Source organism: Procambarus clarkii, chromosome 89 (genome assembly GCF_040958095.1).
Source record: "Procambarus clarkii isolate CNS0578487 chromosome 89, FALCON_Pclarkii_2.0, whole genome shotgun sequence".
Lineage (NCBI taxonomy): Eukaryota > Metazoa > Arthropoda > Malacostraca > Decapoda > Cambaridae > Procambarus > Procambarus clarkii.
This window is the reverse complement of record NC_091238.1, coordinates 10,874,103-10,891,307: the sequence shown is the minus strand read 5'-3', so window position 1 is coordinate 10,891,307 and position 17,205 is coordinate 10,874,103. Positions and strand designations below refer to the sequence as shown.

Sequence of the window (17,205 nt, the reverse complement as noted above, 5' to 3'; positions counted from 1 at the left end):
TCTGCGAAACTATGAGAACTGGAACAATGTGCAGCATCCTTGAAGAATCATTCAAAGTCCGGCTGTGATCGGGTAGACGTCTTTAATTCTCCAGGTAAAGAAATTAGCATTCTTCGGGCTCTATCGAACATAAACGGGCAAAAGGTTTAAAGTTGAGTATGCTCTGGTACCTCTGTGTTCTTGAGAGCATCTTTGCTGTGAAGTGTGACAACATAGAGCACAGATGGTCAACATCCAGTAATGAGGTTGGTGTTGTAATGATTCTCTCGGTGCCCCATGGCTGGGTGAGCACTTCACCCAGCCATGTGTGTGGTGGAGGTCCCCTCTACCCATCCAGGAAAGGTAGGGGTCTTAGGTTAGGTTAGGTAGGTAGGGGACACAGTCTCCGACCCTCACCAGCTCTACACTACCAACCGGTCATTTTCTGCTCGTCTCGTTTATCATTTTCTCTGGTCTTTGTCTCCTGCTTTCTTATATTTCCTCGCCCTCTCTTTCTCTTGTTTTCCCAGTATTGTCTTCCCCCTCTTCTTTGTCTCGATTTCATCCGTTATTACTTCATATGTGCCGTCTTTGGTTACTCTCTATGACGGCATTATTACAATACCTGTGGTCCGTGTGTGTGCTGGTGCTTGTGGTCCGTGTGTGTGTGCCTGTGGTCCGTGTGTGTGTGTGTGTGTGTGTGCCTGGTGCCTGTGGTCCGTGTGTACTCACCTAGTTGTGCTTGCGGGGGTTGAGCTCTGGCTCTTTGGTCACACACACACACACACTCTTTGGTGTGTGTGTGTGTGTGTGTGTGTGTGTATGTGTGTGTGTGTGTGTGTGTGTGTGTGTGTGTGTGTGTGTGTGTGTGTGTGTGTGTGTGTGTGTGTGTGTGTGTGTGTGTGTGTGCGCGCGCCTGGTGCCTGTGGTCCGTGTGTGCCTGTGGTCCGTGTTAGTACCACCCGTGATAAATATTCCGTCACCATCGACAGATTTAGGTATTTTTCTCAACATTTATCAGGGGGTTTCTTTAATTTTAGGATCAGTAAATGTGATAACTTGAGCCATTAATATTGTAATGACAATACATGTGTGCATAAGACAGCTCCCAGCTGGCTCAGCACGTCCAAGTGTGCCATTAAAACATGCTTTTCCACGTGGTCAATATCTCAGCTTTCTTTTAACGAGATGCAAAAGGATGATCAATAATATATTTATTGCTAAATCAGTCTCTCTATATCTTTGAAAGAGAGTGACGGCTTCCAACTTAAAATTATAATTTATTCTCTATGTTAAGGTGTATACATGGTAGATGTTTACCTGGTTCCTTGTGCCTCGAGCTGCTCCTTCCATTAATGTATCTTCCATGTTCCTTTTTGTACACATTTGTGCTGGACACTTTGGTCCTTAACTCTCTTCCTCCTCTCTTCACTCTTGCCAATTTTACATTATTGTTTACGCAGACTTAAGTGCCAACATGTCATAAAAGCAGTTCCTGGAATAAGTTTATATATATATATTTAAGGAAGACATTTCCATTACTATTTTCACTAAATCCAGTTGGGAAAAATCCTTCGGAACAATACGCGGGACCTTTGACAAGCCGCCGGCTTCTTGTCCCCGTCCCCCGAAGGCCGTGAGCCTCGGGTAAATAATAATGAGTGGAGTTTTAGCAGTGTTGCCTGAGGCGGTGGCACCGTGTGACTTGTCATTGTGTTGCAGGAGAAGCACGAGCGGGAGGAGGAGGAGCGCAAGAGACGCCTCCAGCTCTATGTCTTCATCCTCCGCTGCATATCCTACCCTTTCAACGCCAAGCAGCCCACCGACATGACCAAGAGGCAGATCAAAGTCTCCAAGCACCAGCTGGAAACCATCCAGAGCCGCTTCCAGGTACGTGAAACTTATTCAATCATGACCTCTCAGGATGTGGGGTAGGGTTATATTTGACAAGACACGAGCGGCCTCTTGTCTCCCACGAGGCCACTGGAGATGGTGGCCCTTTAGGTAAGGTGGTAAATACTGGTGAATATGGCGTCGTAAAGCTTTAAGGCGTTCGTGACATGACGGGGAACACAGGCGTACTGGCCAACAATGTTGGCGCCAACGTTACATTGGTTGTGTTAGTCTCCGTAGGTAGGGATCAGACCGGATCACCCCGAAGGTAGAGAGACCGGATCACCCCGTAGGTAGGGAGACTGGATCACCCCGTAGGTAGGGAGACTGGATCACCCCGTAGGTAGGGAGACTGGATCACCCCGTAGGTAGGGATCAGACTGGATCACCCCGAAGGTAGGGAGACCGGATCACCCCGTAGGTAGGGAGACTGGATCACCCCGTAGGTAGGGAGACTGGATCACCCCGTAGGTAGGGAGACTGGATCACCCCGTAGGTAGGGATCAGACTGGATCACCCCGTAGGAGACTGGAACTGATCACGGTGCTTACAACCATGTATAGAAGCATCAAGTTGAGATAAGATTTTATTAGGTTTGATATAAGCCCTTACTGGCAAAACGTCATTATCAACTAAGTCTGCTGTTTAATTAGGTGTGTGTGTGTGTGTGTGTGTGTGTGTGTGTGTGTGTGTGTGTGTGTGTGTGTGTGTGTGTGTGTGTGTGTACTCACCTAATTGTACTTGCGGGGATTCAGCTTCGGCTCTTTGGTACCGCCTCTCAATCGCCAATCAACTGGTGTACAGATTCCTGAGCCTATCGGGCTCTTATCATATCTACATTTGAAACTGTGTATGGAGTCTGCCTCCACCATACCACTTCCTAATACATTACATTAGTTAACTAATCTGACACTGAAAAGTTCTTTTCTGAGGTTAGAAGAAAACGCGCTCAGATTGGGGACTTGTTTATTTTATAATAGTAAATAATAAATTAATAATAAATTAATAATAAATAATAAATTATTATTATATAATATAATAATAATAACATAGTATAATAAGCAATTATTTTCAATGAATCAAATAGCTAATTAGGGTGAATGATAAATAATTAGTGACTAATGCATAACAATAAAGTCTAGTTCTACTACTACTCTACTCTACTAGTTCTACTACTACTAGTTCCGGTTCTACTAGGCAGATTTTGTAAGTGAGCAGCTGCTTGCTTCTCGAGACAGGGGGCCACCCAGTCTGCAGGCAGAGCTTATATAACCTCGGCTCGTTGCGCGCGCAGCTTGGGCGGTTAGACTCAGCTTCGAGACATACGTTTTCTTTTCCTCAGAAAACCCACCGCTTTTTTTGGGAAAAGCAGTGTTCTTTTCTAATGTCTGGGGCTCATTTGCGTACTCGGTTTCCACCTGTGTCTCCGTGTGCGAGCTAGTACCTCCTGTATTAAATCTCTTTATCTACCAGATTAATTTCCCTGAAAATTGTGTATGTTGTGATCACGTCTTCCCAAACTCTTCTGTCTTCCAGCAATGTGGAAGACAGAAGACTTAATTGAGAACTAAAGTTTGCACATGTGGCACCCCTGGTCATGTACTACTCCTTTCATAATCTGTCGTTATCTGGCGTCTCAGAGCCGTCGAGGTTTGTGAGAGTGACGTTAAAAGGGCGGAGGAATGAAGGGATAGCCAGTGAGAGGCACAAGTGTCAGAATATCGTGCATTACATCGTGAGCAACGTCGACATGCGGACTGATGACACCTTTCTCAGTAGTGGATGATCGAACCGTTTCAGTTATAGTTGATGTCAAAGGGCACACCCGTGCAAGAGGGAGAGGTAGGTGGGTAGCGGGTGTGTGTGAGAAGATAGCGGAGACGTGATGAGGGCGCAGGGGTGGTGATGGTGGCTGGGGGCGGGTGTGTGAAGGTGTGAGGGAGCGACGGTGACAATTGTCACCAGTTCCCAGCATGCGTTCTCAGACACCTGCTACGCCGCCGCTATCAGAAACCACTAACAAGTCAATTTCCCCGTAAAGGAACATCACCTCGAAATGATATACAACTTGACGTGCGAGAACTGTTAGATAATGTAGGAGAGTTGGAGTGGAGGGAAGGGGCTGGTGCCGCAGGCTTCCAAAAGACAACATGGCGCCGAAACTTCTGGCCTTGTTTCAAATTTAGAAACTGTACTTGTGGTCGATCTCGAACCCATCGATGATGTGACGACTTACACTGAATTTTGTAACTAGCTCATCAAGATTGTAACTTGCTTAGCTTAATGAATTGTGGGGTTCAGTCCCTGAGCCCTGAGCCCAGTCCCCATAGCCCGAAACGCTATGCGTATTAGTGGCTTTAGGTATTGTATGTATTAGCTCTATCTATAAATCCAACACTATGTAACTCTTCATCTATGTATGTACTTTTCCTAAATAAAATGTTTTCTGATCAGGGGAAGGAAGACACCAACAGTATGGGGGCGTAAATTTTATTAGTACAGGATAAATAATTCTGCAGAGTAAAACAGGCTTCTAAGTAGATCTTAACAAATGTATAACATAGCCGTGGCTAACTCAAAGTACACGAAACATCTTAAATTGTACACCCGTAGTAAAATAAAAGTAATCTTGTAGCCTAGTAACAAACTCTGCAGAAACCTAATGGCCTATTGTCTAGAATTAGCAGTGAGGCGATTGTAACAAATCTAACTCTAAGTATAACAGTCAGGACACCATAAGTGAACAACATAACATAATGGAAACCCTATCTGGAAATAATCAGGCGGCAGAAAATTACATAGAGACTGGGAAAGCCTGATATGAATTTGGAGAAGAAAATAACCCCAGGCCAGAGGCTGAGCCGCCAAGGAATAAGGAGAAAAATTTCCTGACTTAAGTTAGGGCTTACTAGTAGAATGGCTGTAAAGTCAAAGTAGTAGCTGCGGACAGCGGAACACTTGGGGACGGGCGCTGCACCCCCCCCCCCCACCCATCCCCAGTGAAACGGGAGGAAAGACGTGAAGAACAACGACTGACGTAGTCAGAACCAGGAAAACTGGCAGCCAGCAGAAAGGGGGGAGGAGGGTGGGCGCTTCGTGAATCGCGGACCGTGTCGAGAATGGAGTGAGGGCGAGACCTCCCTTCCCGCGCTATTTATGCCACCCAGACTGTCCGCACCGCGCCTTGCGGAACGCGGTGCGCAATTGTCTCTCTCTTCCCCATCAGAAACTCCACCGTCTTTCGTTTCCAAAAGGCAATGGCCATTATTTTGTTATTTATTTGTTATGTGCCTCTATAACTGTTTCCACTACCGCCCACAAGTTGGGTATGGGGTTACCGCCCACAAGTTGGGTATGGGGTGCATAATAAATGAACTAAACTAACTTGTTCCAAACACAGGCCGAAAAATTTCAGACATTGAAATAAAACACACTTAAGTGTAAGGTATAACAGCATCACTGAAAATGTTATGTAGTGGTGGGGGTGGCGAACATCTGTGTCGGGACCCCGCCACCCCCACTCTCCCAGCAAGTACCACACTTGCCGCCTGCCTCACTCTCCACACTCGCCGCCTGCCTCACTCTCCACACTCGCCGCCTGCCTCACTCTCCACACTCGCCGCCTGCCTCACTCTCCACACTCGCCGCCTGCCTCACTCTCCACACTCGCCGCCTGCCTCATGCTCCACACTCGCCGCCTGCCTCACTCTCCACACTCGCCGCCTACCTCACTCTCCACACTCGCCGCCTGCCTCATGCTCCACACTCGCCGCCTGCCTCACTCTCCACACTCGCCGCCTGCCTCACTCTCCACACTCGCCGCCTGCCTCACTCTCCACACTCGCCACCTGCCTCACTCTTCACACTCGCCGCCTGCCTCACTCTCCACACTCGCCGCCTGCCTCACTCTCCACACTCGCCGCCTGCCTCACTCTCCACACTCGCCGCCTGCCTCACTCTCCACACTCGCCGCCTGCCTCACTCTCCACACTCGCCGCCTGCCTCACTCTCCACACTCGCCGCCTGCCTCACTTTTCACACTCACTGCCTGCCTCACTCTTCACACTCGCCGCCTGCCTCACTCTTCACACTCGCCGCCTGCCTCACTCTCCACACTCGCTACCTGCCTCACTCCACACTCGCCGCCTGCCTCACTTTTCACACTCACTGCCTGCCTCACTCTTCACACTCGCCGCCTGCCTCACTCTTCACACTCGCCGCCTGCCTCACTCTCCACACTCGCCGCCTGCCTCACTCTCCACACTCGCCGCCTGCCTCACTTTTCACACTCACTGCCTGCCTCACTCTTCACACTTGCCGCCTGCCTCACTCTCCACACTCGCCGCCTGCCTCACTCTCTACACTCGCCGCCTGCCTCACTCTCCACACTCGCCGCCTGCCTCACTCTCCACACTCGCCGCCTGCCTCACTTTTCACACTCACTGCCTGCCTCACTCTTCACACTCGCCGCCTGCCTCACTCTTCACACTCGCCGCCTGCCTCACTCTCCACACTCGCTACCTGCCTCACTCTCCACACTCGCCGCCTGCCTCACTTTTCACACTCACTGCCTGCCTCACTATTCACACTCGCCGCCTGCCTCACTCTTCACACTCGCCGCCTGCCTCACTCTCCACACTCGCCGCCTGCCTCACTCTCCACACTCGCCGCCTGCCTCACTCTCCACACTCGCCGCCTGCCTCACTCTCCACACTCGCCGCCTGCCTCACTCTCCACACTCGCCGCCTGCCTCACGCTCCACACTCGCCGCCTGCCACACTCGCCACCTGCCTCACTCTTCACACTCGCCGCCTGCCTCACTCCACACTCGCCGCCTGCCTCACTCTCCACACTCGCCGCCTGCCTCACTCTCCACACTCGCCGCCTGCCTCACTCTCCATACTCGCCGCCTGCCTCACTCTTCACACTCGCCGCCTGCCTCACTCTTCACACTTGCCACCTGCCTCACTCCACACTTGCCGCCTGCCTCACTCTCCACACTCGCCGCCTGCCTCACTCCACATTCGCCGCCTTCCACCCTCGCCTGTGGTCGAGGGTGGCCTGCCTTACTCTTCACACTCGCCGCCTGCCTCACTTCACACTTGCCGCCTGCCTCACTTCACACTTGCCGCCTGCCTCACTCCACACTCGCCTCCTGCCTCACTCTCCACACTCGCCGCCTGCCTCACTCTCCACACTCGCCGCCTGCCTCACTCCACACTCGCAGCCTGCCTCACTCCACAGTCGCCGCCTACCTCACCCTCCACACACACTCCCCTCGCCCTCCCATTATCATGAATCTTGCCCTTGTTCGGCTTGACAACCAGCCAAGGGAGATACACTCCCTCAAAGATATGTCTGGAGTTGTAAAGACTGGCACTGACAGCTGCTTCCAGGGCTGCACCTGCTAACAGAAATGATCTAGAGTCCGACTACTACCGCAGAGACATTCCCCAGAACCTGCCTCTTGCTGCTGAGATATGCTTCCATGGGCCGGCGTCTTGTCACTGATACATGCATCAGGGCCTGCCTCTTGCTGCTGAGACATAGTTAACCAATGGAATAATAGAAAGTAAAAAAGACATAGTTAAGGAATAGTTAACCAGGTACCACTAGAGGAGTTGGATTACCAGTGGGGATGTAAGGAAGCTTTTGCTAGAGTTGGATGTGTCAAAGGATATAGGCCCAGATGGAATATCACCATGGATACTAAAGGAAGGAGCAGAAGCATTGTGCCTGCCACTCTCCATGGTGTATCACAAATCACTGGTAACAGGTGAACTGCCAAAAATTTGGAAGACGGCAAACGTAGTCCGGACATACAAGAAGGGGGACATACAGGAGGCAATGAACTACAGGCCAGTGTCCCTAACTTGCATACCATGCAAGTTAATGGAGAAGATTGTGCGAAAAAAGCTAGTGGAACATCTGAAGCGAAGGGACTTTGCGACACAACACCAACATGATTACAGATATTGGCAAGTCATGCCTCACAGGATTAATTGAATTCTATGATCAGGTAACGAGAATCGGGCAAGAAAGTGAGGGGTGGGCAGACTGCATATTTTTGGATTGCCAGAAAGCCTTTGACATATTACCACACCAGAGACTAATGCAAAAGCTGCAAAAAGTGTGTGGTTTGGTCAACATATTTCTGCCACGTTATTGTGACTCCTCGTCTGCAAGTACTGTATGTTGAATTTTAAAAGGGTGGAGTAGTGAGAGATGAAAGTGAGGGAGGGAGCAAGAGCAAAGAAAAGTTGTTTGTTTTAGGGAAATTTTCAAGGAAGAAGCATTAATAAAGGAGAATACCTCTTTCATTATAATTTACAGTACCAGTATTGTAATTCCTGAGTTCAAAAGAGAGTGAGAGAAAGCTAATGATTGAATTTGTTCATGTCTGCACATTTTGTGTAACAATGATACTTTCCTTCCACAGAGCTTCCTAAAAGGGGAACTGCAGATTGCGGCAGATGAGGCTTTCACAAATGCTGTACAGAGCTACCATGAAGTGTTCCTTAAGAACGAACGACTTGCCTCCATGGTTGTGTCGGGTGCCTGCTCCCAGCATGACTTGAGAGAGGTCTTCAAGCACAATGTTGAAAAGAGAGTCAGGTTAGGCATCACGTATTCCACTGTAGCTTCTTAAAACTCATATATTTTGTTGGGTGCAGTAGGTCATAGAGAAGAGTTAATAAAAAACAGGTGGGCTTTCACAAGTTGCAATTACTGTATATATACAAGGTTTTTACAAATAACTGCTACAAGGGCCTAATAAAGAAATTTAGCAAAGTATTCAAGGAGTAAGTATTCCTAATGCAGTGTCACACAAGAATATATATTTTGAACTCTACTTTACTATACTGTAATTCCTGAATTCAGAAATGAAGGAGAAATAGTGGAAGGTTACATTTGTTCATGTGTCTCTACATTCTGTGTAAATCAAGCTTTCTTAATCTCTTCATAAGGTAGGTTTCTAATTATTAAGAAAAGCTTTGTCATCCTCTGTCTGGATATAAATTTCTATAAATTTATATCCATTCTATTACAGTATATGTGCTCAAAACTGAACTGCATACTTTCATTGGATTCTAATAATTGTAAGATAAAGCTGAAGAAAAACATTTGTTGCCTTGTTGCTAACACTTCTTGATATGAATTCTAGTACGTACTCTGTCCTATGCGTCTTTTCGAACATCTATACTGTCTAATATTCTTGATTTAAGATTCGTACTAATCGTGACATTCTGATCTCTTTCGCATTTAAATTTTACAATTTCTACGTTGTCCAGCTAGTACAGTATTCTGGCAGGCTCCCAAGGAGATTCCCTGTTGCTAGCAACTTTGAATGTCTCCACAAGCAGACAATGAGCCACAATAATGGGGCTGAATATATGATGACCAAACCACACATCAGAAGATGGAGAAACTGTGACATTTCGGCTAATCCTGGACCATTATCAAGTCATGTGATTTGATAGCTTCACAGCTATCAAATTGTGGCAAACCCTTTCGAGTCATTAATAGCCTACTAGAAAGCAGAGACCAAAATCTAGTTCCCTCAGAAATGTGCATGGAGCAGAGAATACCAGATCACTCTGAGGAAATAGCAACCAGAGAGGTATAGTACAGTGAGTCAAAACAGAGAACAGCAAAGAAAAAGTTAACAAAACTGAAAATAGGACACCCTGTATTTAGATCATGAACAAATCCACAAGGGCCGTGATGAGGGTTCGAACCTACATCCGAGAGATCCCAGACGCTGCCTTATTTTGTTCATTTGATACATCACGCTATTGTGATTTCTGTGTGTACTGTAGTTAGATAATTTCTCCGCTAGTTCCATCTCCTCACTACAGGGCATCAGGAGCTGGTGGCTCAGGAGGTGGATCACCTTCAGTCACTCGCCTGTGTATTGCTCCATGTATTGCCATGCCCTTCGGGTCCCAGTGTTTCTAGGTAAATGCTGGTCATTCTTTGAAAGTCGACCTATGGAAGCCATTTACTATTGTCCTACTTTTAGTACAGGTTTTGCTTCATGATCATGTGTTTACAAGCATCATTGGTTATGTGGACTCTGAGCAAACTGTTTGAATCAGGCCTCATATGTTTAGGTCTGCTTTTCCTATGTGCTCGCTGGTGATGTCTCTGCTCCCTTCTCCTCATGCAGGTGCTTCAGCTCGCCTTAGTCTGGCTCATGACTATGAAGGTGGCCCACCTCTTGAATCACAAGCTCCTAGTGCTGCCACTTGGTTGGGGGAGGTGTAACTAGCAGTGAAATGTCATTTTCTGTTTTGTTTACCTTTGCCTTGTTTGTAAGGTCACAAGCTTGTAAGCCATACCCTAGAGTATGAACTCACGAAACCCGTCCTTACTTTCTTATTTATAGTATAGGTATGTTACTTTAAACATAGGGATGTAGAACCAATGGGCATTTATACACACTTCAAACACAAGAATGACCATATGGGACCGGTACCATATTTTTGCATTGGCGGGACTCGAGAAACAACCAAAGTGTATGCATTATATTTATTTAACCACAGGAAAAGAGATAATACACACAAGGAAAAAACTTGCTCACCAGATTAACGAATACAGTTCTCTTCACTTGGATATACATGAAGGTCAATAACCTCACACATTGAGGTGAGTACCTCATGAGCACACACCAAACATCCTGTGTGTGTGGAGTCTCAGCCCTCTCTCTCACATGGAATGCCGGAACGCTCCTCTCATGGAAACTTGCAGGACAACTTTACTCGGAGAATCATACTCATTTACTCTTACATACTCTCAAACACAAATTAAGCATAAAAATGAACACAAATAAAGCAAAATGATATTTTAGCTGAGAAAAACATTACATTAACAACCACAAAAGTTATACTTTACATAAGTCATTATATGTTGTTGTCTGTTTTGTCTTGCTTTACCATTCTGATGGGTATTTTCTTAGTGATATAGTATCCTCTGCTCTCTGTGCCTCTGTGAGGGCACCAACCTTTTGCCTCTGGTTTCCAGTAGGGTAATAATGAATCACGAGGGCCTTGAGCGATTTCATAAGTGTGGAGTTACCCAGTGCGGCTAGCAACAGAGGCACCTTGGACCAGAAAGAGGCATTTTACTCTTTTCAATTTTTTTATGTTAACATTTGCTGATGAAGTTATGTGGAGCACTGTAGATGGGTTATGTCTGTGCTGTGTCTTAAAAAGTGATGAGCTTTGAGTATTGCATACTGTGTACATTGTGGGCTGTTCCTTTAGCCTTCAATATTTGGTGTTTTCCCATCAGATCCTTGCCGGAGATTGACGGACTGAGCAAGGAGACAGTGCTCACCTCCTGGATGGCCAAGTTTGACATGATCATCAAAGGTAAGCACCAATATCCCAAACTATCAAATACCTCATAGACTTGAATCAGTTACTGTATGAAACCAGTGATCGAAAAGTGATCATAAAACACTTTATGAAAAGTGTTTCAGTCAATACTTGGGGATTCTTTTATACTGAGTTCAATCTTGAAGATAATGTTAATGTTAATTGTAAAAGGATGTAACCAATCATTGTTAATTTATGATGAGCAAGCCATTTCAGGCTGTCGAACACAATACTATTGTATTAATGACAAAATAGCCATGAAACGTGATATAGCAAAAGCACTGAATGTAATGAAACAAAAAATAAAACAAATACAGTGACATCTTGGCTAACGAATGCCCCTCTTTATGAACTTTTATGGTTACGAGCCCAATTTCTTTATAAAATCAAAATTGGGTTACGAATTTTGCCTCGGGAAACGAAATTTGTTGATACACGTATGGCCGACCTAGCGTGTGGTGGTACGGCGACTACGCCTCAGTTTACCAGTGCCTTCTGCCTAGTGACAATCGCACCTGAATTCTTTGCAAAGAATTTATGTTATTTGGATTTTTGGGTATATGAATATAAAAGTTGTTATTATATATCTCGCCATGGGTCCCAAGAAAGCCAGTGGTAAGGTTCAAGCCAAGAAAACTTATGTGAGAATGTCTTCAGGGGAGGAGGAGGAGTACAGAACATCCCTTCCTCAACAACTAGGAAGTGGTGTAGACTGGGAAAAAATACAACCTTTTGTTGAAATGACTCACCCAGAGCAAGCTGTAGTAGGCCGTTGCATTAACCTATTTAATGACACTGTGATGCCTCACTACAGACAAGTGTTACAACAAAGGGAAAAACAATCCTCTATGGATTGGATTTTAGTGAGAAAATCAAGCAGTGAGCAACAAGCAGGTCCTAGTGGTATGCAGGCAAAATGTGCCAGAGTGTATCCCAGAGAAATCATCACTGCCTGATGTTATAATGGAAGGGGACTTCCCTTCCTAACACTAACACCTCTTCTCCTGGATGACTGGATGGATGGATGGTGACGGGACTGGAGGGGGTGGATGGTGAGGGAACTGGATGAATGGATGGTGGCTGGGGACTGGATGGATATGAATATATATATATATATATATATATATATATATATATATATATATCTGGTAATTAACGAATCTGGTAATTATTCTTATAATCTCTCTTGCCCGTGCAGGTGAAGAGGACAGCAAACGACCTGGAAGAATGCAACAAAGCCTCAACAGTGAGCTTATTATGCCCAAAGAGCAGCTCTTTGACATGTTTCAGCAGATCCTTGGCATCAAAAAGTTTGAACATCAACTTCTGTTCAATGCTCTACAGGTATAGTACAATTCTTAGAATCTTCTAAAATAAATAAATAAATAAATAAATAAATAAATAAATAAATAAATAAATAAATACATGACATAGAATTTGTTTCTGACAATTGGTGACAGCAATAAAGGAGTAAAGGGCTTTAATTATGCTAAAGATGGCTAACAGCCAACATTAAATATAATGAAATGCTTCTTTCTGGTGGCCCCTTTGGTGACATGTTGCTACAGTATATCTTGGATTGCTCTATCCAAGTCAAATCACATCAGGCCCCTGCAAGTCTTAAAAAGCCTATCAGAGACCAAAGACCAAAACCTGGTCCCCCTCACAGAGGCATAAAGAGTAGAGGATTCAAGATCACTCATACTAAAGTAATAGGCCACTAGAAAGGTAGGGCAAAGCAAAGCACACAAAAGCAAAGTAAAACTATATAAAATTTAAATTTCAAACAAAATAGGGAAAACGTTTCCCAAATTAAATAGTACAGTATAGGGTAAATAAAATCACAGAAAATGTACATCCCAGCAGGCAATCCATTCTCTTTCCAGTTACAGCTGTCTACTGCCAGGCGGCCAATCACAGCTACCAGTTACAATGTAGTATAAGTCGTAATCCAATGGAAATCAAAAAACTAAATCCCCAACACCAGGGGATGGGAAGGGAGGGTTCAGGGAGCCACTGAAGGACCCATCAGAAAGAGGCATTTAATTACATTCAATGCTGGTTTTCTGGTAGGACTCTGTTGGTGGCTCCCTATTGCTATCTCACCACAGAGAACAAAAACACAAAGTTAAAATGCCTGGTGTGGAGGAGAGTAGAAGACAAATAAAACCCAAGAGGGAGGAACAGAAGAGAGAAACTGGTCTAAAGCCACACAGGCCCAGGGCACACACACACACACACACACAGGTGTGTGTTAGTAAACAACTACACGGCAGTGAGGAGAGAGGCAGAAAGAAATTTTGAAAAAGGGATTGCGGACAAATGTAAAACAGAACCAGGTCTATTCTATAAATTCATAAACAACAAATTGCAGGTAAAGGATAATATTCAGAGGTTGAAAATGGGAAATAGATTCACGGAAGATGAAAAGGAAATGTGTGAAACACTAAACGAAAAGTTCCAAAGTGTGTTTGTACAAAATGAAATCTTTAGGGAACCAGATACAATAAGAATTCCAGAGAACAACATAGAACACATAGAGGTGTCTAGAGACGAAGTGGAAAAAATGCTCAAGGAGCTCGGTAAGAACAAAGCAGCTGGCCCAGATGGCGTTTCACCATGGGTTCTGAGAGAATGTGCATCTGAGCTCAGCATTCCACTTCACCTGATCTTTCAGGCATCCCTGTGTACAGGAATCGTAGCAGACGGGTGGAAACAGGCTAACATAGTCCCAATCTACAAAATTGGCAGCAGGGAAGACCCCCTCAATTATAGACCTGTATCATTGACAAGTGTAATAGTGAAAGTATTGGAAAAACTAATCAAAACTAAATGGGTAGAACACCTAGAGAGAAATGATATAATATCAGACAGACAGTATGGTTTTCGATCTGGAAGATCCTGTGTATCGAATTTACTCAGTTTCTATGATCGAGCCACAGAGATATTACAGGAAAGAGATGGTTGGGTTGACTGCATCTATCTGGACCTAAAAAAGGCTTTCGACAGAGTTCCACATAAGAGGTTGTTCTGGAAACTGGAAAATATTGGAGGGGTGACAGGTAAGCTTCTATCATGGATGAAAAATTTTCTGACTGATAGAAAAATGAGGGCAGTAATCAGAGGCAATGTATCAGAATGGAGAAATGTCACAAGTGGAGTACCACAGGGTTCAGTTCTTGCACCAGTGATGTTTATTGTGTACATAAATGATCTACCAGTTGGTATACAGAATTATATGAACATGTTTGCTGATGATGCTAAGATAATAGGAAGGATAAGAAATTTAGATGACTGTCATGCCCTTCAAGATGACCTGGACAAAATAAGTATATGGAGCACCACTTGGCAAATGGAATTTAATGTTAATAAATGTCATGTTATGGAATGTGGAATAGGAGAACATAGACCCCACACAACCTATATATTATGTGAGAAATCTTTAAAGAATTCTGATAAAGAAAGAGATCTAGGAGTGGTTCTAGATAGAAAACTATCACCTGAGGACCACATAAAGAATATTGTGCAAGGAGCCTATGCTATGCTTTCTAACTTCAGAATTGCATTTAAATACATGGATGGCGATATACTAAAGAAATTGTTCATGACTTTTGTTAGGCCAAAGCTAGAATATGCAGCTGTTGTGTGGTGCCCATATCTTAAGAAGCACATCAACAAACTGGAAAAGGTGCAAAGACATGCTACTAAGTGGCTCCCAGAACTGAAGGGCAAGAGCTACGAGGAGAGGTTAGAAGCATTAAATATGCCAAAACTAGAAGACAGAAGAAAAAGAGGTGATATGATCACTACATACAAAATAGTTACAGGAATTGATAAAATCGACAGGGAAGACTTCCTGAGACCTGGAATTTCAAGAACAAGAGGTCATAGATTTAAACTAGCTAAACACAGATGCCGAAGAAATATAAGAAAATTCACCTTCGCAAATAGAGTGGTAGACGGTTGGAACAAGTTAAGTGAGAAGGTGGTGGAGGCCAAGACCGTCAGTAGTTTCAAAGCGTTATATGACAAAGAGTGCTGGGAAGACGGGACACCACGAGCGTAGCTCTCATCCTGTAACTACACTTAGGTAATTACACTTAGGTAATTACAGGTTTGTTCAATAAACCCCTGAACTATATGTTTAACACATCTCTAACCCTGTCCATGGAGGACAGAAGAAAATGTATATATGCTGGTTAGCAGTGTAAATGTGTGGCCACGTCTGTGGTAGAAAATAATAATAATAATAAAAAAAAGGCCCAGGGCAGTCCCAGCACAAGAACCATGTAATGAGTCGTCAAGACCCCTGTTGAAACAACAGAACCACCCGTGCCCAGAGTGCTGCCCAGAGTGCTGCCCAGAGTGCTGCCCAGAGTGCTGCCCAGAGTGCTGCCCAGAGTGCTGCCCAGAGTATAAAAATATAAGAGAACAAAGTTGCAAACTGCTAAACAACATGGAAACAAAACACCCAGAAAAACCTGGGAAAACAAAAAATGTAGGCATATAAAGACTTTGGATCTAACTTTGTTTTGAGCAAGCTTTCTTTCATAGTTTCTTTTGGTTGATCTGATTTCCTGGGTGGCCAAATATAAGTCCCCCTCTGTATATCTCATAATCTATGTTGTTCTTTGTGGATTGATACTGGCTCCAGAGGTTCTGCTTATTTATTAGAGCTCGTTTTACTACCTGTATCATCCATACAGTTCTTTCCTTTCTTTCCCTTTCTTAGCACATATTTTTTAACAATTTCAGTGATAACCTTTTTGAAGTTTTCCTATGATGCTGCCATGCCTTGATATGCTAATAACTCCTTCCAGGTGTTTTACAATTCCACTCTCATTCCTTGATTATCCCCTCGAGGGTAATCTAGAAGGTCGTCATCCTGGACCTTTACAAGGGTTACCTTGTCTACAATTGTAGACCATCTTAGAATATTGTGATCACATGAAGTGGGTGAGCTTCTCCTCTAACTGTTTTTGATCAATCACGCCCTCTTCTGATGTTAGCACCAAATCTAGCTGTTCTATGCTGTTCCCTCAGGTGGGCTGTGTCACATGATGTATGAGAGAGAATTCCTGTACCAAATCAAGAAACTGATTTCCTTCTGCTTGTGGTGTTAGACTCACCCAGTCTGTTGTCTCATGATTAAAGTCCCCCCATTTTCAGGGCTTGGGTTTCTAACATAGCACTGATCACATTATGCAGATCAGTAATTTCCTCTGCTGTTGTTGTGTCTGCCCTGTTGTATACTCCCACTACTAATTTTCAAATATTTTCAGCTAGTGTATTGCACCATTCGATTCAAGATTGTTTTAACAAGGCTCAGTTTCTGTTGGCATTGGCCTCTGGGGTTGGGTCGGTGAGCTGCATGCTCTCCTCTGACGCAGGGATTTCTGCTCCTTTGGTCCTGGTGGTAGGTTTGTTTGGATGCAGCCTTCTTCTTTTCTGGCGAAGAACGAGACAACGGCTTTCCGGAGGGGTCCTTGGGTCATTGATGCTTGGTTGGTCAGGCTGGGGGTGCATCATGTGTTGCGCCCGGTTGCGGCTCTCCGCCGTTATCTGCGCTCTTCTGCTTTGGTGGCTGGGAATGCGCTTTGGGATGATCTGGTTTCTTTCGTTTCCTGTTCCAGGGCTTGGGTCTCCCAGGTCGTCTGCAGGGCTAGGCTAAACAAAAGAGGGAGGCAAGTCCCTCTTTTCCTTATCTTTGGTTATGTAGCTCCAGAGGGCCAAAGGGGCTTCTCACAGAAAACCAACATTGAATGTAATGAAATACCATTTTCTGGGTGAGCCCCAGAGGCTCCCTGGCAACCCTCCCTCCCTCCGGTTATCGTTTTTTTACGTTGTTTGATGCATAGCTTCTGAACTGGAGTGCTGGGTAGCCCACACAAGGAGGGCTGCACGGATGAAAGGTGCGGCAGTGGAGTGTGGCATTTGCTTGTTTGCTCGTTTC

The 17,205-nt window shown here is 45.0% G+C and overlaps 1 protein-coding gene across 32 annotated transcripts in view; it reads left to right on the top strand.

Moving 5' to 3' along the window:
• Cadps (calcium-dependent secretion activator 1) overlaps positions 1–17,205 on the top strand; it is a 537,366-nt gene that overhangs the window by 137,845 nt on the left and 382,316 nt on the right. For all 32 annotated transcript variants that reach the window (XR_011225795.1, XM_069317990.1, XM_069317986.1 and 29 more), the window contains 4 exons: positions 1,702–1,869; positions 8,312–8,487; positions 11,167–11,246; positions 12,451–12,596. Coding sequence is in view for 31 of the 32 variants with exons in the window: in XM_069317990.1 (XP_069174091.1) it covers positions 1,702–1,869; positions 8,312–8,487; positions 11,167–11,246; positions 12,451–12,596 (570 nt within the window). In the remaining variant the exon portion in view is untranslated. The remainder of the gene's footprint in view (positions 1–1,701; positions 1,870–8,311; positions 8,488–11,166; positions 11,247–12,450; positions 12,597–17,205) is intronic.